At 35.3% G+C, this 27,116-nt stretch overlaps 1 protein-coding gene across 2 annotated transcripts in view; it reads left to right on the forward strand.

Annotated features, from left to right (window-relative positions):
• LOC149067641 (uncharacterized) overlaps positions 1 to 27,116 on the forward strand; it is an 84,049-nt gene that overhangs the window by 20,655 nt on the left and 36,278 nt on the right. For both annotated transcript variants that reach the window (XM_089252489.1, XM_089252488.1), the window contains exon 2: positions 21,287 to 21,355. In XM_089252489.1, the coding sequence (XP_089108615.1) occupies positions 21,287 to 21,355 (69 nt within the window). The remainder of the gene's footprint in view (positions 1 to 21,286; positions 21,356 to 27,116) is intronic.

A 27,116-nucleotide genomic window follows, 5' to 3' on the forward strand; every position in this document is an offset into this window, starting at 1 on the left:
CTTTTTTAAATGCATCTTTTCTATTTATCTCGATGCATATTCATTTGCAAAAACATTCTCATGCAAATGATTTCTACATGTATTTTATTTAAGAATTTCTATTTATTAGTACTGTAGCTGCTCACTAATAGAAAGAAAAAGTTGCTCGAAAAAGAAGCAAACTACACGTGCACACAAGTAACAAAACATGAATAATGTCAAAAATGGGCGGATTTTTCTCCTGAGATTTTACTTCTTTTTACTTGAAAAAAAAGAAATGACAAGCAAATAAAGCACCCGGGCTTCGGGTATGGTCCATGTAGCTAGAAGGTCCTTGTAGTTGAGCAACCAAACTATTTGAAAATGTCGAATTTCCGATTCGATAGACGATGTTGCCTGATCCATAAATCCATGGAAGTGAGCATGAATGTAATAAGTTCAGACTTTTAATTGTTCAGTTGGTCATCTAAACCGCTTTGATGATACGAAATTCTATGGAAAACGTCTTATACTCTTAGAGAATCAACTGATTTGAGATCAAAAATCAATTTCACATGACTAGAGTTCCGTTCAATCGTTAATATTAGAACGAAATGATCTCAAAGACGTCCCAATGCAGATAAAGCAGCAATTTTCAATAATTTTATGTCCTTACAGAGCGAAACGTGAAAATTCGTTTATAATGAGAACTACGTTACAGCGAGAACTTTTCTTGTGGTTGTGAGCTGTTGTTATAACGAACTTTTATTGTATTATGAGCAATATTAATTTGAAAAATTACAAAAATTTAATTAATCTTCCGCACAACTTGAAAATTTGCACTTATTCTGAAAATTCTTCAATTACATACATTTATATACACATTAATGCTAAAAAGAGGTTAATTTATATAAATGCAACAAACAGGACTAATCATAACAAATTTATAAATAGTGCAAAAAAAAAAAAAATGAATAAATCAAAATTAAAAAGGTCAATTTCCCGTGACCTTTCATTAAATTAAGTTGTATAATAACCAAGAATGGCCACTGAAGCTGTGCTTTCCAAAGTGTGAAATATCGACCCCTGGGGGAAGGGGTCGATGCAATTGTCCAAAGGGTCGATAGAAGCTATGGGTTTAGTATAGGATCCTATGGGTGGGCTTGAGTTGGGAGAAATGAGAAAGAAATTTTTTTTAAAGAAGAGCTATGGAACACAAAAAGTTTGGGAGACTTTTCACTGAAGCAGCGGTTCTCAACCGGTGCTCCGTGTACACTTCCCGGGGGCTCCGCACCCACTCGAAGAAAATAAATCAGTAAATTCGATAAATGAATATAAGGAGAGCGTACGGGGCTCCACCATAGAAATTTTACGCCGAATAGAGGCGACCACTGATGCATATTTGTGTTTGAGTACAGGTGATCATTTATGGAGATTTTACTGTATTTAGGAAAATGTAATGGAACCCTTTGTATATATCTCCCTATTACGTTTCTGACCTTACTTATTTGTACGAGGTTTTGCTTCAGTTGCTATACATTTCTATACATTATCCCTGTATACAGGGCCTAATTTCTTCATGGGCAAATGAAGCCTTTATAACTTTGAGCCCCCGAAATTCAAACAACATACATTCACTGACCAATTAACATCTTTGACTCTTGTCGCAAGAGCCTCCTAATTCCTGCTTTACCCAGGGCCCTGCCTGTATACACTTCAATTAATCGACGTTTTCACTTCGATTCGAACTCCCAAGTCTTTGGAAAACACCTTTTCTATCAATCGAATCACATAATTTTTCAATTGGTGAAAACGTGTCACTGAAATACAGTGTTTTACAGTTTTCAAAAACCCATCATGAAGAAACGTTGTAAGCGGAAAAACTAAGCGGGATCGACTGTAGTTTCTCATGCATATTTTTTACTGAAAAAGTAATAAAATTTAAAATGATTGACTGGTTCAATCAGGGCTGCAACTAGATGCTTGGTTACCCGGGGCAAGCGCGCATTTTGACGCCCCCCTTGTAATGTTGAAGGAGAGGTTTTAGAATGAAATTTGCACCCCATCCGGTCTAGCGCCCGGGACACGAGACCCGCCTGCTCCTCCCTAGTTGTGGCCCTGTGTTCCATGGCTTTTGACAGGTACTGAAATAATTATTGAACGGGCTACGGTATGCTGATAGCCAGGGCTGTAACTGGGATTTTTGTCGCCCCCACATTCGATAATTTTGTAACGGTGTTCTCTGTCAAGTAAAGGACGTTTTACATAACGTTTAAATAACGCTTTTTTTTCTGTTAAATCTTGAAATGAATACCGTAAAATTGCTTGAGACTTTAGCAACAATAATGTTATGATAGTATTATAAGTATATTTCTTCTCAAGCATAAGATTTTGAATCAAAACGACAGATTTTCACAAAATTTTTTTTCGGAAACGTCTGTAAAAAAAAAGTGGGGGGGAGGGTAATTTTCGGAAAAAGTTCGTTTTTCAGTACTGCTTTCGCATTTATACGACGCGTCGTATAAACGAGGTTCCACTAGAGCCTGAGCCCCCCCAACATTTTCAATAAGTTTACGCCTATGTCAAGATGCACATTGCAATACCAGCAAAGCAGCTGCTGAAGACCCATTTTGACAGGATGCACCTTAACCCTTGCAACTTCTGGCTGTTATGAACTCAAAATGTTATGAACAGTGGTCAGATTGCAAACTTTGGTGAATTGCAATCTCCAGCACCCCCAAAGCAGAATGTTTTGCGATGTTCTGCAACGAGCCCTGAGCTGACTGAAAATGTTCTGCGGTAAAAATTCACATATACATAATAGCGCTTTTCTACACTTTTTTTACAATTCTTCCAGATTGTTCCGCAACAGCACTGGTTGTTCTGCGACATATGTCGCACATTTCGGCATATTCTGCTTTGGGGTCCAGCACATTCCCTATATGTTATAAGTTCCTCAGGAATATTAACGGGGGGGGGGGGGCGTTTGGTTTAATAAAGCTGAATTGCAAGCACATCCACATTATGACCATGGCATACTCCGATTCTGCTGTTGAACAAGAATTTTTGTGCTTTCAACCTCATAGCCAGAACACGCAGTGGACAACATATTTAACATTTCTTAAGTAAGTTGTAGTTATTTGTTCAATTACTTCGTTTTTTGTGATGTTTCCATGAATTATGAAATCGTGAAATGCTATAATTAAGCTATCATTCTGCCATGACTGGCTATCGTTTCCATTCTGCGTACAAATTTCCCACATGTTGGATGATGTCATTAATTTTACATTTTTAAGTATTTTTTCCCCTTTATCAAATAAAGTTGAATTTTTTCAGGAATATTCATGTCAATTTTCAAGTCATCCTGACAATCATTCTTTTTTTACAGTGTCATGAAATCAGAACCTTAGTTATAATCACCTTGTATATCGTAAATCATTGCTAATTAATCTGAATTATTTATGCTTCATTAAAGACATTATATTCACCTAATTTTTATTACTTTTTGCAAAATAGCTTCCTAATTAAGTATACTGAAAGTAACTGGAGAAAAATCTTTATATATTATATGATTAATAATAACATTAAAAGAATTTTCAAACACACAGTAATCCATTGAGTTAAGCAAAAAATAATTAAATTGCAAAAGTTGGTTTTTGTTAAAATGTAAGAAATATTTTTTGATTAATTAGTATGGGAATAGTGTAAATTACAATTAATAATTGCTTCCCCTCCCTCCCCCAAACTCACAGAACAATAAACTGAGGAAGAGAAATAGTTATCTTTTCTTCATTACATACCCAAAGTTATGTGATAGGTTAGACTACAATAAGCTCCCAAGTCAAATTCACGTTAATCAGGATGCAATTTTGCATATAAATATTGTTTAATTGGAACCAATATTTCTAAAAATGTCAGGCTTTCTAAAAAAAAGTTGTAATAAAAAATTTGCGCTCCGACATATATAATTAAAAACTTACCATTAAATATTTCAAATTACTCCAGAATATGTACAGATAAACATTAGGTATAGTACAATATTTGATAACAAATTAAAGAGTCACATTTTATGATTTTGCTCCAACCAAAAAAAGAGCTGCTTGTGATTAAACAAGCTGATTTAGTAATTGCTTTTTGTTTTATTAAACTTTATAGAGTAGCCTAAATTACAGTGGCAGGCAGGGTTGTTTGGTTTAAACCACGTTGGTTTAAACCTTGGTTTTTTTCAAAAAATCAAATAAAAGTTGCCTAAATATCATTTTATTTCCTTGAAAAATATCATATTGGTTCATTATTAGCCAAAATGTTTCATTTTTTACCACATTTTATATCCTTGGGGTACATTCTGATGGCATATCTTTAAATGACATAAGATTTTATAAGTGGTTTTTTTTCAAAAAGTCTCATAAAAGTGGCCAGAATATATATAGATTTTTCATATGAAGTATCTTAGTCATTTAAAGTTATATATAAAAGCCAAAATTTCTCATTCTTACAACATTTTTTAACCTTTGGCTACATTCTGATGCTCTATCTTAAGCAAATTCATGAATAAGGAGTGCATCACACATCTAAATGTAGTGGTGTATTTATCTCACAGTGTTTCTTTTTCTCTTCACAAAGAAGCAGCTACAGTAGTGACACCATCATGCTAGGGGCAGGTGGTCCTATAATCCAATAAAGACACCAGCTGTCCTTAAAGGACAAAGACTAGTGTACTAGTAGTTACATTACCTCACTTACATTTTCATTTTCTTTCCCATAAGTAGCACATCTCCTACGGTATATCTCCCAGTCTTAATATTCAATAGTTGTTTTTTTTATACTTTCACACACACACACACACACTGTTAAGCCCAGTAAATCAAGGTTCTACTGTATAGTAGTAACATATTTATGAAAAATAATCAGCTATATACAGGGTGATTATAATTTAAGTTTTGATTCCAAAACTATACAATAAGTACTGATCGGAATGACTTGAAAATTTGCATGGATACTCCTGAAGCAATGGAAAAGAAAAAAGTGCAAAATGTGCAAGTAGATGATGCTGTACTTGGCCAGCAGTATAATCTATTTTGTGCAACCACATCATTTCGGCACTTCCACAGCATCAGTGTGTGGATAGAACTTCTATCAAGATGCACATTGCAATACCAGCAAAGCAGCTGCTGAAGACCCATTTTGACAGGATGCACCTTAACCTTTGCAACTTCTGGCTGTGGGGGTACCTCAAAATGTTATAGTGGTCAGATTGCAAACTTTGGTGAATTGCAATCTCCAGCACATTCCCTATATGTTAGAAGTTCCTCATTCCTCAGGAATATGAACCGGGGAAAGGGGGCGTGTTTGGTTTAATAAAGCTGAATTGCAAGCACATCCACATTATGACCATGGCATACTCCGATTCTGCTGTTGAACAAGAATTTTTGTGCTTTCAACCTCATAGCCAGAACACGCGGTGGACAACATATTTAACATTTTTTGAGTAAGTTGTAGTTATTTGTTCAATTACTTCATTTTTTTTGTGATGTTTCCGTGAATTATGGACTCGTGCAATGCTATAATTAAGTTATAATTTTGCCATGACTGGCTATCATTTCCATTCTGCGAGCAAATTTCCCACATGTTGGATGATGTCATTAATTTTACATTTTTAATTATTTTTTCCCCTTTATCAAATAAAATTGAATTTTTTCAGGAATATTCATGTCAATTTTCAAGTCATTCTGACAATCGCTCTTTTTTTACAGTGTTTTGAAATCAGAACCTTAGTTATAATCACCCTGTATATCGTAAATAATCGTTAATTAATCTGCATTATTTATGCTTCATTAAATGCATTATATTCACCTAATTTTTATTACTTTTTGCAAAATAGCTTCGTAATTAAGTATACTGAAAGTAACTGGAGAAAAACCTTTATATATTATATGATTAATAATAACATTAAAAGAATTTTCAAACACACAGTAATCCATTGAGTTAAGCAAAAAATAATTAAATGGCAAAAGTTGGTTTTTGTTAAAATTTAATAAATATTTATTGATTAATTAGCATGGGAATAGTGTTAATTACATTAATAAACATTTTATTTTTGTTAATTATTGGAAGTTTGAATGATTTTTCAGAAATTTCATTGTTTTTAATGTTAATACTATTTAAAACAAAAAAACCTGGTTTAAACCAAAAAAACCTGGTTTAAACCAAAAAACCTGGTTTTTTTTACCAACCCTGACTTGCATCATGTTCACCCCTGGACTATTAGGCCCCCCCTCCTCTAAGCCATTGACTTGTTTTTTCCATGCAATCACAAGTCATAAGAAAAAAATTTGAAAATGTTGATTTGTGACCAGTAAAGACCATTAGTTAATCTCCTTAAAAAGTTTAGCTCTCTTCAAAATATCCCTTCAAAGACAGACAACACTCTTCCCTCCCTCTTCTCTTTACGACCTTTTGAGAGCTGTAGTACAATTGTTAACAAATTAATCTCCCACTTGTATAATAGTGTTTTCGCATTTATAAAGCCAACAAGGGTCACTCCACCCTTTAAAAGAAAAAGTAAATGAAAAATACCCAAATATCATATTTTCCTGAAGTTGGGGTGTTGCATCAGACCATTGTCCGGCTATGCACACTTTCATCTCGTACTGATCTTTATCGGTCTTGATTGCTTGAAAAATAGGTGTTATAACAGAACTATATAATGTTATAGTCCCTGGAAATCCTCCTGTTTTCAAATTTTTGGCTTTTCTACTTACAATTGTGAAATGGCCTGCAATTACGAAGCGAACAGGGAAGAAAAATTAATTGAAGAAATCAAAAAAGGTAGTAATAGGTAGTAACCTGCTATGTGGTTTATACAAATACAAATATAACGCCACAACAGGCAAATTGCCCAACGAGGTGGCTGACTTAAGAACATCATGGATCCCCGAGCCATTTTTTGGAGGCCCTACCTACTACTGCTACACCACCCCCCTCCCCTCGCGGAACCCAACGAATCGGTACATGCAGGAATGTGCGTGTACGTGTAGTAAAACCTGACGTGAAGTTTTTTTTGTTTCTCTGTAATGCTTGTTATGTGTAGTGCTGCCATCTCTGCCACCAGTTTTTCTAACTATGAGTGAAGTGTTATGATTGAATGATTTATCATTGTAGGACTGTTGCTCTCTGTGGCGAGACTTTTTAACGGGGAGATCGGCTCGCATTTGCACCTTAAAGTTGGGAACCACAGAAAACCAACTTCAGCCGACCACCACTGTGGGGTTCGAACCCAGATCCTCGCATCGCGAATCCGTCACTATAACCACTCGACCACCACAGCAGTTTCTAGGAGAGTATCTACCAAACTCTTTCTATTTAAAACACAGTGCTTCTTTTCAGATTTCATCTGTGTAAATGATATTTTACTTCATGCAATAGCTTCCAATTGAAGACTAATTACAAACACTAATTTTGAAATGAAGAGAAAAAATACACAAGGTATTAACCCATTAATGCTGGTTGGTAAAAAAATTTGCCATTCTAAATTTTAAGTTTTTTCTTTGCCAATAAATGGTGGAAGTGGTTCCACTGATTATTTTTTGTTTTTAAAAAAAATCAAAGTCATCATTAATGAGTTAAGGACAGAGCCAATACCAATAGTATGATATTCCCCAAATTACAGTGAACCTATCTTTAACGGTAAATTTCTATCTGTCCCATTACAGTATTACCATTACAGTATCTCCATAAGAACATGAAATATTTAATTAATTAATAATTCAATTAAATTAATATTTAATTTTCACCGTGTAAGCCACACTTCCTGCTTTTGTTGGGATTTCTATTTCTCACAGCAAAGGGAGTTGGGCGCAGATCAAGGGTGGAAATGTACAGTGCTTATGAATGACGATTCGATGAAGTTTTCATAATGTCCACAGGATGAGCACCGACAAAGGCAATGTAATCACCAATAAGAAAGATGACTATGGTTCAGTCGCATAAAGATATAATATTACTATTAATCTTATATTTATAATCAGTCGCATATCTTTGGCTGGCTTGTTTGAATATTTTCACATAGTTTTCATTAGCATCTAAGCTTTTGGTACAAGGTTAGTGTGCTCGGTCTAAATATTTCTGTTGGCAAAAATGTGGAATATTGCAAAACCGAACGGGGAAATGATATGTTGGTTTCCGCGTGTGTTTAAAAGTCCCCCCCCCCCCCATAATTCATGTGCCGAAATTAGAAAAACTTTTAATGCAATTGAATGAATTAGCCTATTATTAATTTTCTTTATTTGAGTTTTTGTTGTATCATAAAATAAAAATACAGATTATGTGGATGACAAAAACTAATGTAGTACTTTTAAATTAAATTGTTTGAATTTAATTTTTAAATTGCAATATTGTCCTACGTATCGTTAAAAAAAAGAAAAAATTATGATAGTTTAAAATAGCATCACTTTTGTTATTCTATTAATCATCATCTGGCTTTTTATTGCGATATTCACATTAGATAAGTGTTTAAATAAAATGTTACTCAAAGGCACTGAAAATAAATAAAGGTTTAGATATTGGGGAGTGTTTATATGTACAATACGAATTGTTTTTAAAATTAAAATTATCCTAATAAATGTAAGCTATAATCAGAGGCGGATTTATAGTTTTCCCACCTGTGGGCTATTTAAACCTTGCCTTCCTTCTTCCTTTCTAATTTATTTTCTTGATCACCAATTACTTAATTTTGGTCATGCCCCTTCACTTGAACTTGTCATCTTGGGATAAAGCCTGCATACCCTCTCCCCACCTAGGAAATATACCTCTGAACATACATAATCTTACATTCTCTGTTAATGTTAATTCACTTGTATTGTAAGAAGAAATTTTTACTAATCATTGACTGGAGCCGTAGACCAAGCATACCAACCTTGTACCAAAAGCTTAGACAAAGCTTAGACGCTAATACAAACTATGAAAATATTCAAACAATCCAGCCAAAGATATGCGAGTGATTATAAACATAAGATTAATGGTTATATTATATCTATGCAACTGACCCATAGTCATCTTTCTTATTGGTGATAACATTGCCTTTGTCGGTGCTCATCCTGTGGGCATTATGAAAACTTCATCGAATTGTCATTCATAAGCACTGTACATTTCTACCCTTGATCTGCTCCCAACTACCTTCGCTGTAAAAAATATAAATCCCCCCCCCTTATTCCACGAAGCAGGGGCCAGAGTTAAAATGTGAAATTTTTCTCTTGTTGTGATGGTTAAATTGAGTCTTTTTTCGAATTAACTCTATCAAAATAATATAATTTGCTTTCTGTTTAATATCTTCATTAAGTGTGCTTTGAGATTCATTTTCTGGTAATTCTTCTTCAAAAACTTTACAAACCTTTGATTTTAAAGTGTCATAGGCAGATTCAACTTTTCTTTTGGCATAGTTTGACCTGCATTGTGGAGCTACCCTATGAAGTTTAACTGATGACACTTCTATGTTCTGTAGAGATGCATTTATTTCTTCAAGTGTTTCTTGTTTAGAAATTTACATTTCCAAGTTACTTATTTCTACATCAATATCACTGTTCATCTCTTCACAATATTCAGTTTCTTCACCTAATTTATTGATGTGTTTATTCACTTTGTCTCTACAAGCATGGCATAATTTTTGCTCTAGAATTGATTTTGTAAAACCATCTATTTCATTTATTTTCTGTGAAAAATACAAGTTTAATATCTTTAAACCTTGTTATTTTTTTCTCATGACATTTAAAAAGATTAAAGCATGCTTTCGTGTATATTTCATACTTCATTGAGAAAAAAGCTCTATGATGCTTGAACACAGTAGATAAATGTTCAGAACTTGCTCCACTCCTCAAGATAAAAAGATTTTTGTCCGATGGGTCCAATGATGTAATGGGTAACAGATTTTTCACTTTTGCATAACACTTTTTATGACAGTCAGATCCAGTTTCTTTTCCAACACTATAAATTTCAAGTGTCTTTTCTGACATTTTTTGCTTTGAATTCCAAAATGATATAAAATATTCAGCTCAAATGGAAATTGGGTTATCATAAGAAAAATTTGCTAATCCTGGAGTAGGCTACTCTACGGAGCACATTCTGTCTTCAGCAAGATCATAATTGAGACATTATTTCATGGGGGGAGGGCAGTTTAGTTCTAACACTTTTGTTTTAGTTTTCTCAATGAAGCAGCAGCAGTGACTTTATCATCACCTGCTAGTGATAGTCTTATAATTAAACAAGACACCAGCTGTCCTCTGAGGGACAAAGACCAGTGTGCTATAGTTTATATCTTTACAGAAGCTATTATTTTTTACAATCATCATCACAACAAGAAACATCACATCTAATAAATCACCACCAGGCATTATATACATTAGGTTTTAATTTTACTCTCTTCCATCTGCCTCAGCTACAACAATCAGGTTCTATCAGTAAATTATTTCATTCTTTGTGATTTGATGCCTCATATTCTGGCTTTTTATCAGCAATTTTAAATTATTTCTTGGGAAAAATATTATAGGCCTGCATAAATATTATAATGTAAAATTTTTTGCCACACAAGTATAACCATTTCATATTTATCATATATATTAAATATATGTTTATTAAAAATATATGCTGTAAAAATAAAATTGAAAAAAAAATTTAACACCGTTTTGGTAAAATAACTTTACAATTAAGCATGTTAAAAAAACTTCAAAATACATCTATATATATGATTAATATTATCTGGATTTTTATATCAAATACAAAATAATCCTTAATGAAAAAATATAATATCAGATTGCAAAAGTTCGCCTTTGTTGCATCATAAGAAATATTTATAGATTAATTAAAAGTGAAATTAATTATTCTTTTAATTATTTGGAATTCAACACTTTTCTAAGAATCTGAACATGAAAGTTTAATTTAAAAAATTATTTTATTCAATAATAAATGAATTTATGGTAAATATGAATTTAAACCAAAACTTTTTTTTTTCACCAACTCTGATTTGACACATTACATTAACATTTCTAAGTATTTCATGAATTCATTTAATCCTAGAATTTTAAAATTTATTAATTGTTTTGAATTATTTTCATTAACTTCTCATGAAACTAAATTTAGTGTGAATACTGTAATAAACATATAAGCGTACATGAAAAATAAAATGTAAATTTCTTTTTTATTAAACATGAATCATTATATTAAGTCAAAATGTACAAATTAATTAGTCATATAAGTACAATTGTGTTTTGTTACTCAAATGTATTAACTTTCAAAATAATGTTTACTTTTCTAAAGTCTTCTTTCTTAATATATTAATAGGATTAAATTTTAAAAAATTGAAAATTCATGCTGTGCATCCAAAAAAAGTGTTTAAAAAATTGTGTTAAAAATAATAAAATTAAATTTAAATGAATTTTTTCCCTTTAAGGTTTACATTTTCTTTTCTATTCATAATCTGCCTTTTTTGTGAGCATTTTAGTGAAAATTTATTCTGAATGTATTGAAAATCTGCAAAGTTATGATATATTTTCATAAATGATATTGCTTGAATGGTTAGCCTTAGAGACATCATTTGTGAGGTTAGAAAACATTTTTTTTCTCAAAAAGTTTTTGAGATATGTACATGAAATTTTTCATGGTCAACAAGGATGGTAGAAGTAATAAACAAAAAATAATAATTGGAATCTGGAATGTTGGGTTGCATTTCAATATCTAGTTGAATGATTTGAAATCAGAGCAATCTAGTCTTATTTTGATGAATTTTGTGTTGCGAGCAAGAATAAATACATTAATGGTCAAAAAACCGTCTTTTTTCTTTAGTATTTTACTTTATATATTTAGGAGAAATTTAAAATAAAAGTTGTTTTGGTAACTGCTGTGCCTCTGGTCTAAAAATATGTTAGAAAAATTCCACAAAAACAAAGTTTACATAATTTTTTGCATGTAAATTTCAAATGTAAGTGTAGTGACCTCTACTTGAACTTTTACCGATTGCGGAAAAATAATGACGTCGCACTTCGCAATTTTCTGGTGCGAATATTTGTTACTTAGCAATGCAAGTTACGATAAAAAATCGAATGTTATTCTTCGCAGTCGGCAAGCAACCATTGTTATGTGATGTCTTTCATTTTTATGTGTCCGTACCAAATTAAACATGTATTATTTAAAACCTTCTGATTGTTATTATATTTAATAATGGAGCTCAACAACCGGTCCTACAGATAGGCGCCTACACACCGGTGCCCTGCATCGGTCCCTAAACTGGGTGCCTAAACTGGCGACGCGATTTTAGTGATGACTTGCTGAAATCGTTGTGGTTAGCGCAACTCCCCGCTAACGTCCAAGCTATACTAGCTGCTTCGAGCGAAGGGCTTCCACAACTCGCTTCGATGGCAGATAAAATTGCTGAGTTGGCCATTCCAAATATCTGTTCGGCATCCGGTCGACCTGAGAACGCAATCAGCCAATCACTGGAGCAACAAGTCGCAGCTCTGACCAAAGAGTTGAGTGAGCTGAAGGCCGCTATTCACACTTCACAGCGACAGCCTAGACCTCGATTCCGTCATCGAGAACGGTATTCTCGCTCGTGATCCCACAGCCGAGCCCAATACAAACAAGCTGAAAATGGCTTCTGCTTCTATCACACCAGTTTTGGAGCTCAGGCTAAGAAATGTCAACAGCCCTGCTCCTTCAAAACCTCACCGGGAAACTAATAAGGCAGTCGTCCACCGGCCAAGGCCACGGCTGCCAATTCGTCGACAGAGTCATACTGGCCGATCCTTCCACCAACTGGACTTTTTTGATCGACACGGGCGCTGATGTGTCAGTCGTCCCGCGAACTGTCGTCAATACCCACAAGAAACCCAAGAAGTTGATTCTTACAGCCGCCAATGGTTCCTCTATCTCAACTTACGGTACCAAACTTCTAACATTGAATTTGAACCTTTGGAGGACATTTGCTTGGCCATTCATCATAGCCGACATAACTCGACCAATTATTGGTGTAGATTTTCTATCACATTTCAATCTGTTAGTCGATAGCAAACATCATCGCCTCATCGATGGAACGAACTTGCTATCTGCCACTTGTTCCATTGCAAGAAATATCACAGCTCCATCTTTTTGCTTGAACGGTATCGATCTATTATCATCGCCATATCGGGATATAGTCAAAGAGTTTCCTGATATTCTCCGTCCACACATCCAAAATAAGAAAATTAAAGAGCCCAATATCAAGCACTTCATTGAGACTACAGGTCCACCAGTTTTTGCCCGACCTCGACGGCTTTCCACTGAAAAGTTGAAAGTTGCGCGAAAAGAGTTCGAGTTCATGATGCAACAATGACTTTGTCAGCCTTCGAAGAGCAGTTGGTCTAGTCCACTCCATCTAGTGCCAAAGAAATCTGGCGGCTGGAGACCGTGTGGAGACTATAGATCACTAAACAAAATCACAGTTCCTGATCGTTACCCGATTTCTTTCCTCACAGATTGCTCGCACATTCTCCACGGAACGACAATATATTCCTCAATCGACCTGATTAGAGCGTATCAACAAATTCCAGTGCACGAGCCGGATATTCCAAAAACAGCAATTACTACACCGTTTGGACTCTTCGAATTTCCGTATATGACCTTTGGATTACGCAATGCAGCGCAGACCTTCCAGAGATTCATGAATACGATCCTACAAGGATTGGAATTCGTATTCTGTTATTTAGACGATATCCTGGTAGCTTCTCCAGACGAGCAAACTCATCTCCAATACTTACGTGAAGTATTCAGTCGACTTGACGAATACGGACTGTGCATAAATGTGCCAAAATGCATATTTGGCGTCCCGACCATCAAATTCTTGGGATATGAAATTAGCTAGAATGGACTCAAACCATTATCCGCCAAAGTAGATGTCATCAAGAACTTTATGCAACCCACTTCCGCCACTTCCTTGCGCCGATTTCTGGGCATGTTGAATTTTTACCACCGGTTCATACCTAAGTGTGCGGACCTGCAGCGATCACTCACCGCTATGTTAGCAGGTCATGCGAAAAACAGCCGGAAACCACTCAATTGGACTCAACAAGCTTCACAAGCCTTCGCCGATGTCAAGGAAGCGCTATGCAACGCCACTTTGCTCGTTCATCCAAAGCCAAACGCGCACATTTCTCTCGTAGCAGATGCATTGGACAATGCCATCGGTGCAGTGTTACAGCAAGAGCATGACGGTGTGATCCAACCCCTCAGTTTTTTCTCTCGCACACTCTCCCAGTCTCAAGTAAAATACAGTGCGTATGACAGAGAACTTCTAGCTATTTATAGCGCAGTTAAACATTTCAAATGCCAGCTAGAAGGATGTCATTTTACCATTTATAGTGACCATCGTCCATTGATGTATGCCTTCAAACAAGACCCGAACAAAGCTTCGCCTCGACAACTACAGCAATTAAATTTTATCGCAGAATTTACTACTGATATCAGGTATATTCCCTGACCAAACAATGTAGTTGCTGACACTTTGTCACGCATCGCAACTATTGCTTCTCCATCACCAATCGACTACGATGCGATTGCCGACTCTCAATGTGACAATGAATTACGTGAACTCCAACAAAGCTCATCATTGAAAATCGTCAAACTGCGTTTGCCGGACAGTAATATAACGAAGCACTTGTTTTGTGACATTTCTACGGGACACATCTGTCCTTATATTCCAGAATCACACAGAAGACAAGCTTTTGAATCACTCCATATGCTTTCTCATTCAGGTATCAAAGCTACTACCAAGTTGGTTTCTCAACGCTTCATCTGGCGCAACATCAAAAAAGATTGTCAGGCGTGGACTAGAGCGTGATTGCATGCCAACGTTCTAAAGTTCACCGACACACTCGTTCCGCTCTGGCCGAATTCAAAGTACCAAACAATAGATTTGAACACATCAATCTCGACATAGTTGGCCCATTGCCATTATGCCAAGGCTCACGGTACCTCCTAACGATAATAGACAGATATTCCAGATGGATCGAAGCCGCACCTATGCCAGACCAAACTGCCGAAACAGTCGCCAAAGCCCTAATTGTGACCTGGTTTGCCAGATTTGGGATACCACAGAAGATTACCACAGACCAAGGAAGACAGTTTGAGAGTCATCTTTTCCAAACCTTAAGCAGATACCTCGGATTCCAACATCACAAAACGAACGCATATCATCCTCAGGCGAATGGACTCATCGAGAGACAACACCGATCTCTGAAAGCTGCCCTAAGATGCCGAATCCAATCCCATGCAGCTTGGGTTGACGCTCTTCCATTAGCACTACTAGGCCTGAGATCCGCAGTGAAAGAAGATTTAGGATGCTCCTCCGCCGAAATCCTCTACGGATCACCATTGCAACTGTCTGGCGAGTACTTCTCCGCAATACCAGACATCAAACAATCCGATTTCGTCCATCAACTTCAAAAACTAATGCGTTCAATGAAACCCATACCTACAACAACTCACGGATCTACGCCAACATATGTGCGTAACGATGCACCACACTCTGCCTTGCAACCAACGTATCAAGGCCCATTTCTGGTCAAAGATCGACGAGATAAATTCTTCGACATCGACTTCAACGGGACATCCAGGAGAATCTCCATCGATCGGTTGATCCCAGCTTTCTTAAGTGACCAGCATACCCAAGTGCCTTCGACGTCACCCGTCCGTCCAAGTACAGTACCAGCAACTGTGACTCGTTCCGGTCGTCATGTCCACTTCCCCGACAGATACTCGACTACGACATTTCGTTGACACTAGGGGGGGGGAGTGTGTAGCGACCTCTACTTGAACTTTTACCGATTGCGGAAAAATAATGACGTCGCACTTCGCAATTTTCTGGTGCAAATATTTGTTACCTAGCAACGCAAGTTGCGATAAAAAATCGAATGTTTTTCTTCGCAGTCGGCAAGCAACCATTGTTATGTGATGTCTTTCATTTTTATGTGTCCGTACCAAATTAAACATGTATTATTTAAAACCTTCTGATTGTTATTATATTTAATAATGGAGCTCAACAACCGGTCCTACAGATAGGCGCCTACACACCGGTGCCCTGCATCAGCCCCTAAACTGGGTGCCTAAATAAGCGTATGAATTGTTTTTATTCATATTCTGTATGTTTTTGTGAACACTTTAGTGAAAATTTCACTTGAATATATTGAAAAAGTTACGATTTATTTTCTCAAACAATGCCACTTAAAAATTGAGCCTCAGAAAAGTCATCTGCATCATTTTTTGATAAATTTCAACATTTTTTTTCTCAAAAAGTTTTAGAGATATCCAAATAATATTTCACACGGTTAATAAGGATGGTAAAAGCAACAAATGAAAAAAAATCATTGAAATCTGAGACTATGGGTGTCATGGCTGGGTGATTTGACATGAAATGACCCTTACTTATTTTACTGTTTTAAGTGAGTGATATTTTTATTCATAGTGCTGTTTTAGTGCCACAAATATGCGTGTGATATTTTTATAATCTATAAGCTATAAAATAGATCAAATTCCAAAAATAGTTGGCAAATAGTAGTATTATATTTCAATATTAGCATTCAAAATAATGATGATAATAACTTCAACCATTTTATATTAAGACATTTTTTTAATATTTGCTCCCCATGTTTTTATGTTGCAGTTATATTGGTAATAACAAAGTCTCTCTCCAAGGCTTCTAAAGGCTGCGCCTAATTCAAATGAAAACAAAGAGAAAAATGATTAGAAATTTCCAAAGATAATTGAAATTATCTGTTTTGAGTTGGCTTTCAATCAACCCAATAAAAAATTGACTGATTCAACTTAAATGAATCCGAGAAAAATATTCTCAGTGGAAGTTACCTCATAAGCAAATGTAAAATTTCTTAATTTAAATTTTGAAATATTTGAGGAAAGGAAACCGATGAATAGGCAAATATGGGCAGTACAGTGATAGCAAACTACCGTAATTAGCAAAGTGGGCACACTCAGTTCTGTTTGAGCGATGACGTCAGCTGGTACAGACTATGGCGCATGATGAAACAGCCCTTATATATATCCCTGCATTCCTACACCATCAACTCTTTTTTCTGCATGACATTGATTGAACAGAGGCTCACTTAATTTGTAAATTCTATTAAAATTTCTACTGTGTATTTCAGTGGTCACCAACTGGCATACAGTGAGTTGGTGAGTGGTCAGTTGCCCTATTGGAATTCATCGGTCACTCTCCAGAACAGTTTAGTAGATATTTTCCCATATAAAAGAACCACTTCAAAGCATAAATAGATACACAAATAAATGTCTCCAGCTTGCCACAATGCCCCTAACAAAGGGTGGCGACACCTGGAGGATCCTTGGCACACTTTGAGAAACACTAGTGTATGTCAACTGCCTTTGGTGGCACACAGTAAAAATGTTCTACATCAAAATTCAATAAGTTTGTTTAATTCCAGGGAAATGGTGATCCTGGACCCAACAATAGTAATAAATTATAGATCAGTTAGAGTCGTAGCCAGAAATTTGTTTCTGGGGATGAAAGTGATAGAACAATAGATTTCACCATATTTCATAAAAATTAATCATTTTCTAACATGTCCTTGGGGCTATATAGTGCATGTAATATATGTGTGTATTTTGTGTCATTGTCTTTGTGTAATTTATGCTTGTATTTGTATTGCCTTGTGTAATTAAAACCAAAAAATTAAACAACAAAAGTTTCAGAGGAGGACCCCCTTCTCTATATTCCCTTTAAGCCTAAACAATCGTGAAAGTAAGATACTAACAAAAATTCATGTTTCCAAAAATTTTCCCGGTCTTAAAGGGCTATTACCAGGGTTGGCAGGTTTTTAACCATTTAAACCGTGGTTTAAACTATCATGTCAAAAACTTCATATATTGCTTTTCAATACAAAAATTCCCATTGGAAATATGTTAATTGCATGTAATGTTTAAAATATGATTGTAAAATAATTTTCTATTTTCTACAGAATTAATTTGTACAATATATGTATATTTTTTCTTATAAAATATGCAATTTGAATAGAACATGGCATAAAAGCTGAAGGAAAAACTGTGGAACTATTTGATATTCTTCAATTCCATATGATTCTCAACCTTCCGAAAATTTCTTCAACTGCTTATATATGTATATTGATATGAACTACATGGGGTGCAGTAGCCCAGGTCGATAAGATACTCGCCTAAAGTACCAAAGGATGTTTAGAGGTGCCGCAAGTTCGGTACCTAGTTCATCCTTGTCAGAAATATTTCCTGACACAGGTACAACAAAAACGGCAACATGACCGCAGAAAAAATTGCTACAGCAGATAGTCCCCATCAAGGGGTCGGAGCACCACCCTCTTGATGAGTATAAAAGACAAGCCTGCCATTCGTAATTGGCAATAAATTGTAGGTCCTGGTCAGGCCCGTCATTTGGGGGGGAGGTCGGGGGGGCCATTGCCTCCCCAATGGCTTTTGAAAATAAACTAGAAATGGTATATATGTATACAAATATATATATATATTATAAATACATAGATTACATGTGCTTCGTCCCCCCCCCCTTCTGGAAAAAATTGAAATGACGGCCCTGGTCCCGGTCTAAAATTAGCCCTTGCGAGCAGAAAATGACCGTGGTGTGACAAATGATATAAACTACATGCTGTACTCTTTTCATAACAAATAGGTGTTTAAAAATGTCATATATTTAATGTTGATTTCTGCTATTATTAAATTATCTAGATAATCACTGATACTTGAAAGAATATCCTTATTGTGTATAACATTAAAATATATGTAGCAATCAAAATACTAAATTGTAGGACTAAAATGTCTTTTAATTTGGAGTGCTGGCTTGTATATGGTGCTTAAGAAACTCCCGTAACTTATTCGTAGTGCAAAAGTAAGAATAACTAAGTTTGACTATGATATGGTATATTTACTGGCATTTGTATAATGTAATGTTTTTTCGAATTGAGGCTGTATTTAAATGTGCAAAACAATGCTTTTGGTATATCAACTCCTGCTAGCTCTTCTTTGATTGAAATTATTCTTTAAAACTAAATTTATACAACCTAAGCTAAGAAATTTTTAGGTGAGAATAAATTAGTTTAATTAGTGTATTGACAGATGCCGCGTGAAAAATTTTAATATGGAATAAAATTTTGAGCAGATCAGAAAATTGAAACTATCAAAATATATATTTTATACACAGTAATTATAATTCAAAATATAATACACTTTAATCTACCTATATAAGTAATTATAATAAGTTTCTCACTGTTTCAATACTGTGTTTCTGAGGTCAAAAACCTAACCCTGATCACACATATTTTGAATATACAGCTCTATTTGACTTTGTAAATTGAATAAAGATAATCAATAGTTTAGATAAAATGAACCATAAAATTATGTATTATCTGTTCTAGATTATTTGTGTGTTGAAAATTCAGAATTGCAAATTATAATTGGTATTGTTTTAATTATTATAATAAATTAGTGTTTAAAAATATAGCATTGTAATATGCAAAAGGGTAAGTTCTTTATCATGTTATATACCTATTATGTTCAAAACATCATCCAAAAGAATTCATTTAAGTTTTTGACGGTTTAAACCAGTTTTTGATGCTTGACGTCAAAAACCCAACCCTGGCTATTGCATTGATCAGAGTACGCTATAGTTCTTCATTTTAGTTTACTTCAGTTGTCGCTTGATATGCTCTCTCCTGGCAATAAATTTTTGCTATCAGTAGAAGCCGAATTAAAAACATTGGTTATTCCGTGAGAACTTGAAAAAAATTAGACTTCCAAATTAAAATATTTGGCACCAAGTTTATTACAGGAGATATTGAAAATAGGTGTAATTCAGGAGTGCAAAAATGTGTTTCAAATATTTAGGTCAACATGCTTGGTCATATACCAAATATTGTATTCTAATATGTTATATTGCTATGAAATCAAGGCACTGAAATCTCTATATATAAAATTGATTTTCTCTGTGTGAGAGAGTGTGTATGTTCTCTATATAAATCTATACTTTTAGATTTATTGTCACCAAATTTTGAATATATACTAAATGAGACCTGACTTGAGCAATAGGCTACTTTAAAGTTGGGCCTCAACAATCACTTTCGGGATGTTTACTTTGGTTACCATGGTTTTCAAACAATGTGTTTCAGACATGTATATGCCTTTACAATGGTTTGCCACTTCTTTAATCCTGCCAGTATATGTGTAATAGCTTATATATATACCTTTATAATGGTGTGTTACTTTTTCAATCCTCTCAGTAATTTTAAGAAAACCTGGGCAGTGTTGAGAATTATATCTAGTCAAAATATAAAATGAGACTTTTGCAATGTAAAGTGCCCTAGAACATAAGCATAAACTTGTATTAGACCTATGACCCTAAGGACCCTTGCCCCAATGTTTGCCAAAATCTTCATTAGCTATATATGAGGCGTTCAGAGCTAAAGTGGATCAAGTCCATCAATTATAGTTTTGAGATAATCAAGGTTAAAGTTTATTAACACTAGTTGAGTCCTAAAGTGATTTAGAGGATAATTTTCTTTTTATTGTTGTAGTATGAAGACTTAAGTATGGATCATAATTTGAAAATTTAAAAACAATAATTAAGGTGGCAATTCAATTTTAAATCAGAGTTTACTGGACTTGATCCACTTTAGCTCTGAACGCCTAATATATTGAGCGATCGGGCCTAATTTCCCCCCACCCCCAGTATTTTCAAACCTTTTCAGTATTTTCAATATCTTCATGCTTATGCTATAGAATAGCCCTCACTTAAGTTTACGAGGTTTAAATCAGCTCCAGTGGCCTTGGCAGTAATTTGCAATAAGTTACAAAGCAGTACCTAGATGAGGAAATAATCTAAAAAAATAGTACATTGACATAAATAAAATCAAGGAAAAAGTATAATATATCTTGTACTACATCATCTTCATATTTATTCTTAATCCACATTTATCATTTTGTATCCAGTTTGGCTGACAATATGCCAAAATGAAATTCTTCTATCTTTAAAGAGTGTTATAGCATTTTTCTCTTCTTTCATTATGAACTTGTTTTTTTTGGCAACCACATTTAATCAAATAAAATTGCCAAATCTTAGGCCACTCATATATTTTCTAGCTTTCGCCAACATTATTCCAGGGCCATTTCAAATAAGTACATAAATTCTAGTTTTATTATCTTTAGCATCTCTATGAATGTCATAAATAAAAAGTATGATATTGATAAATGTGGACTTATGGATGACATGCTCACTCGAAATATTTTTTTAATGTTCCAGTGTTAAACGACCAAGATCACAGGATGGGGATGATCATTTGTCAAAAAGATTATGCGATCTACAAATCAGGTAAACTTTAAACATATGCGATAGTTATGTAAATCCTGATAAAAAAATTTCTTGAATATTAAAATAACATAAGGGGCAGTGTGTATTTACCATGGCTTAATGAATCTGAAAAAAAAAAGTTCAGAATTTAGGTACCAGTCTTGGGAGCTGAGCATGATTTTTTCCCAGGACTTTATATCTTTTCCCTGTTTTGCAAAATATACTGTCATGAAATCAGAAAATTTTGTGTCATTCATAGACAATTTAGCAGTCACATACAGAACATTTTAAGTACCAATGCCATTTTGACACTGGGATTTGTCAAGCCTGGTAATTATCACAATGTATGTTGATTATGGTAGAACTCTCTTATCTATAGTATTCATATCAGTTTAAATCTTTAATTGCTTCATTTTTCAAGATAATGCTTTTAATTTTACTCTCGTGTGCAGATGGACAATTATTTCCTCATAATAATTCAGTCATAATTTAATGTTATGTTTGCATATAATCCTCATCGTCATATACCAAAGTGGTTCCAGAAACCATTTTAAATGTCTGAAAATTCAAAAGAGTATCGTACTTCAATATTTTTTAAATCAACAAATTAAAAATATATGGAGATAAGAGGGTTAATTCATCTTCAAATGGTTTCATAACTATACATCAGCATTCCCTCAGTTTTAACTGTAGAGTATGGAAATATTTTCTAGTGCACACAAGTATTTGTTCATTTTTTTCCATTCTATCAAAACGCTTGATAGTGAGGAACTTAAAATCTGTATTTTCACTAAGCAGTGTTTGGGAATGCAAAAAAATCAATTTTTTGCAAGCTTGAAACAAGATTTTATATAAAATTAAAAAACATTTTGATGCATCTTTCTCTGCTATTTCCTGATGAGTTTGAGTTTCCAAATTTTATGTATTTAAAGTATGTATTTTAAGTTGAAGGTCAAAAATGCATCATGTATGAACTCTTTTGGTAAAAAAAACTGTGCAAACAACAAGAAACTTCATGAACAGTTTGACTTTGCAGATATGATATGCCAGGGGTGGGGAAAACAGCTGACCCTGCAGGTGATTTAGTGCAGCCCCAACAAGGTAAAAGTAATGTGTATTGAATTAAATTGTGATCAATGTTTGAGCTATTGGTTCCCTCAGCAGACTTCATGATTACAAACTACTTTTATTCATTGTTCTCCTAGTAGGACTGGATGATATTGAAAAATTTACATTGTCAACCTTATACCACAATATAGTGATATATTGATATGCAGGGCTCCCACTCAAAAAATTAGAAAAAGTAGGATGAGAGGTGGTAGCCTTTTCTAAAACATAATCATAGCCTTATGGGGGGGGAAAAACTTTTTTAAATTTGAATTAAGCATTTCTTTTTCATAGCACTATTTCAGTATTCTATAAGATTGATTCGAGCCCCAGCAAAATGACAAAAATGACTTGATAAAAATAATTTTGGGCCAAAACAGGGTACTTGTAACAACAGATAATTCTTTCCCTTCTCTCCTCACGAGTATATTGTGAGGAGAGAAGGGAAAGAATTATCTGTTGTTACAATATACTCGTATATACTACATTTTTCCAACGAGTTTTCCAATGGCCAGGCTGTCAACTCTATTCCACGATGCACAGGAAGTTATAAAGATATGTAAGTTTTTTAAAAATGATGCTCCTCCAGGACCACTTCCAAAACCACAGTGCAAAATTTATAAATTACAAGGTCCAATGTAAATAAGTCAAGGGGAACCAGATGGTTTCATTTCACTGTACATCCTTTTTTAAAGGGATTTGTTTACATTTTACTGTTCAATTCCAGCATCATCATTTTTGAGAAATGAAACATTTTCATTTCTATCTTTTTACAGAGCTTTGCAAATATTGTTTATACCTCTGCATGTCCTAAAAATATAGAAATCAATGATATATATTGATGCTTGGCTCTTTACTGTTTGGGTCTACTAACTATAGCGATGGACATAGATTACTACACTATCATAGAGCATTATGGGAATGCTGCTACATAAAAACCAGCTAGAGATGTGCTTCACTATGACTTACGAACGATTCTACTACTTCCAACTAACGACTTGTCTTAATCAGTAAGGCGTCACGCCCTGTTGAGGTGTGAGCTAGATCGTCTCCCAAATACAATGAGTTAAAATTATAGAAGTGTGCCTTGGCACCTCACCCGTCTCATCGCTTGACTTCATGTGAGGAGTCAACGTCGTCGTGATCCTGTGGATTGGTTAGTGGCCAGACCGGCTACCCATGGACCTACGCCTCCAGTTCCATGTGCAGTGGCTGAGCTCTGATCTCAACGTGTTTGAAGACACCAAACCCGTCTGAAGCTGGTGCCAGGGAGTCTTTGGCTGTGAGGTAGACACCTGGGAGTGTCTATCGGACGATGTGAACTAACACGTGAAAACCTGGACATGGCGGTGAGACAGATCCCTTTTATTGTTTCGTTGTAATATTGAGAGAGAGAGGCCTAACTGTGATAATTGTTGATAAATCGTTACATTAATAGTTTAATATATAATTGAATAAATGTTTATAGTTTAATCAAAATCTTGTCTATTTCACTGTTGTCATTCACTCAATGGTTACTGGGGGAAAAAATGTTAAAGAATCCGGGAAGTAACGATCATCATTACATAATTGGGGGGCTCGACCGGGATCACATTGTAAGCCTACGTTGCATTTTAAATATTCGGGGCTCGATCGTTACATGCTCTCACGTTTTGCACTCGCTAATGATGCCCTGAAGTGTTTTTGTTGATGTACTCGTTTCTCGGACCAGTCTTTCTTGTAGTGCTTTATCACTCAGTCCTTGGATGATCTTGTCACGGAGCATTCTTTCCACCGACTGCCCATAATTACACTCAACAACTGCGCATCGTAGTCACCAATAATAGTTGGCAAATATTTTGCCTTTTTCTTGTTTTATTTCAGGGACTTTGAAAAATGCTTAATGCATGCTCGTTCTGATAGTCTGAGAAATATTTGTCGAACTCACGAAGAAATTGTTCGAGCGATATCACAAAACCTAGAATAGGCTTATGGGTCTAACTGCTTTGTTATACAAACGTAGGGTTTCTACCATCACTGTTTTTTGTGATGGTAGACTCCAAAGCAGAATATACAAATAAAAATAAATACAAATTCAAAGCCGCAACAGGCAAAATGAAAATGGAAAAGCAAAAAAAGCAATGAGGTGACTGAGAAAAAGATGCCCATAACAAATATGGAAATCATATATTTCTAAAATATAGCAACCAAAATAAAAATGCAATCATAAAAACTATACACATGATAAAATATTATACAATGCCCATATAAAAAATATTTATGGTTGTCTTATTGTAAGTACGGATAGCTTCTCGATTTACTCCAACATGTTTATCGTATACATGTCATATCTTTTTAAACATCTAGATTGTGTTAGAGTTTACTACCCTTGGGGGTAAGCTATTCCATTTATTAACAACCCTATTGGAGAAAAATTCCCTGCGACAACATAACCTAGAATTGTCCCTTACTAATTAGTACTGGTGTCCTCTTGTAAAAGCAGTCGGTTGACTGTACTAATAATTCCTGGTCCATCCTATCCATCCCGTTGAAAATTTTGAACACTTCGATCATATCTCCCCAACACCTGCATTCATCCAATGTAAACATATTCAAAAAATGAAGTCTCTCTTATAACTCAAGTCTATGTGCCAATAAGGACACGCATAGCTCTTCTCTACACCCCTTCAACCAAGTCTATGTCCCTCTGTAGGTATAGTGTCCAAAGCCTTATAGCATACTCCAGTCCAGGATAAACTGAGCCTTGGAAAAGTGGAAGAATGACTTTAGGAGAATGCAAAAAAACCCTTTTGAAAATGAAGCCGAGTAGTCTATTTGCTTTTTGACCACCACTGAACAATGTTTAGAAAACCGAAGCCGCTCGTCAATGAGAATTCCCAAATAGGTGACCCTAGTTGCATCTGGGATAGTGACAAAATGAGCGACCATGTACTTGTCAATGCTAAAAGTCATGCTCCATTTATTAGCCTATGCTCCAATCCTGTTTAAGTTAGACTAGAGCAACTCCCTATCACTCAGATTCCCAATTAACCCCATTAGCTTCACGTCATCTGCAAATTTGCTAACAATCCCATCGATACCCTGATCAGTTTATCGATGAAAAGTGAAAAAAATATGGGGTCAAGGACACTTTCTTGAGAAACTCTCTGTGACTCCTCTTCAATCAGAGAATCCCTGTTCACCATAATGGAGAATGCGAGAACCAAATTTTTATGTGTCCTTTTCTCCAACATTCTGGGTATTTGACGTCAATTGGACATAGGTCTCTTTGTTTCACTTCAGATGACGCCTGCCGCAGATGTGGGCAAAATGTTAGTAAGAATTCGCCTTAGATCATGGCCTAATAGCCTGGAAATTGCTTGCAAGTCATTGAATGTCGGCCATGAAAGCCTCAGACTATACATCTGTAATATTCGCCTAAAGAATATTCTGCTCTCACATTCACGTGATATCTCCTGGTGGAGGAGGATTGGCTGTAACAGAACATGGCAGTCGAGTCCTTTTGTGAACAATATTGATTTCCACAGAAAGGACACAGAAAGGGCCGCTCCTAGGGGCATCACGGTGAGCTGGAGATAATGACAAGTGTGTCAATTAGTGCTTTGAAATAGTTCTTTATATGAGAAAATATCTATCAAACTATTCTAGAGAGCCGTTGATGAAGTATAAATTAGGCAAGGGAGCCATGGGTAAGTTGGATAACCACCAGAACATGGTGACAAGCTTGCGACCTACGTCAACACCAGAGCATTGCAATAATCCATTTGCATACCCGGATTATTTTTAGCGTTTCCCAACACTGATTCATTTGAAGAGATGACAACAATGAAAGATAAACACAAATTTTCCACTTAAAAATTAATATTGTTTAATAAATATTAAAGTTTTTCACAACAGAAGGTTTAGACTTGATTATCTCGGCAACAAATTTCTACTTAAAAGGTTAGTATTGAAAGTTCAACAAAATGGTTCATTCTAACCAGTTCTGTTCATCATGACACGCTTCACATCGGCACAAGAATTATAACTTCTCAGTTTACAAGAACAGTCTAGCCATCTCCCAGCAGCACAGGTACAGCAGGAAACCTGAGTAGATGAGTCCAAGGACAACATAGACTGATCGCTGTCCTCTACTGCAAGTTCACTTCATTCGAGAGGAAGATTCACGAAGACATTCCGGTCAGGTCACGAGACAATGAGCAGGAGGAACTGGAGCAATGCTGAAGCACGCTACAGAATCTTCAGTACATGTTACTGACTGAGAGGCAACCTGGGGCATACAGCCCTCAGGACGGAACTGCTGTGGAACCAGTAAAGACTAGAGCGAATGCATTGAAATGGATGAAATACATTGATTCCCAGCACACTGCTGGTATTTGAATGAAACGTATCCCAGCATCCAGCATCACAACCTCCAATCAAAACATGGGATCTGCAACTCTGAAAAATTTGCAAATTACTGTGACAGACATCTGATTTACATAATACAGTGTAAAATAATATTGCAGAACTTTGCGATATGAAATCTGGAAACAACACAAAACATAAACAATTAGAGACCTGCATTAGTAGCCTCTCTTAACTTCAGGAAACTTCTTAACTTCTCTACTTCAGCGCCTCACGACACAGTGCGTGAAATTAGGAAGGCAGATTCATGTGTCTCCAGTGGTGTAGA

This window comes from Pholcus phalangioides, unplaced genomic scaffold, assembly GCF_987345545.1.
Source record: "Pholcus phalangioides strain wild (caught in Gottingen) unplaced genomic scaffold, Ppha-v1.0 ptg000029l_1, whole genome shotgun sequence".
In the NCBI taxonomy this organism is placed as follows: domain Eukaryota; kingdom Metazoa; phylum Arthropoda; class Arachnida; order Araneae; family Pholcidae; genus Pholcus; species Pholcus phalangioides.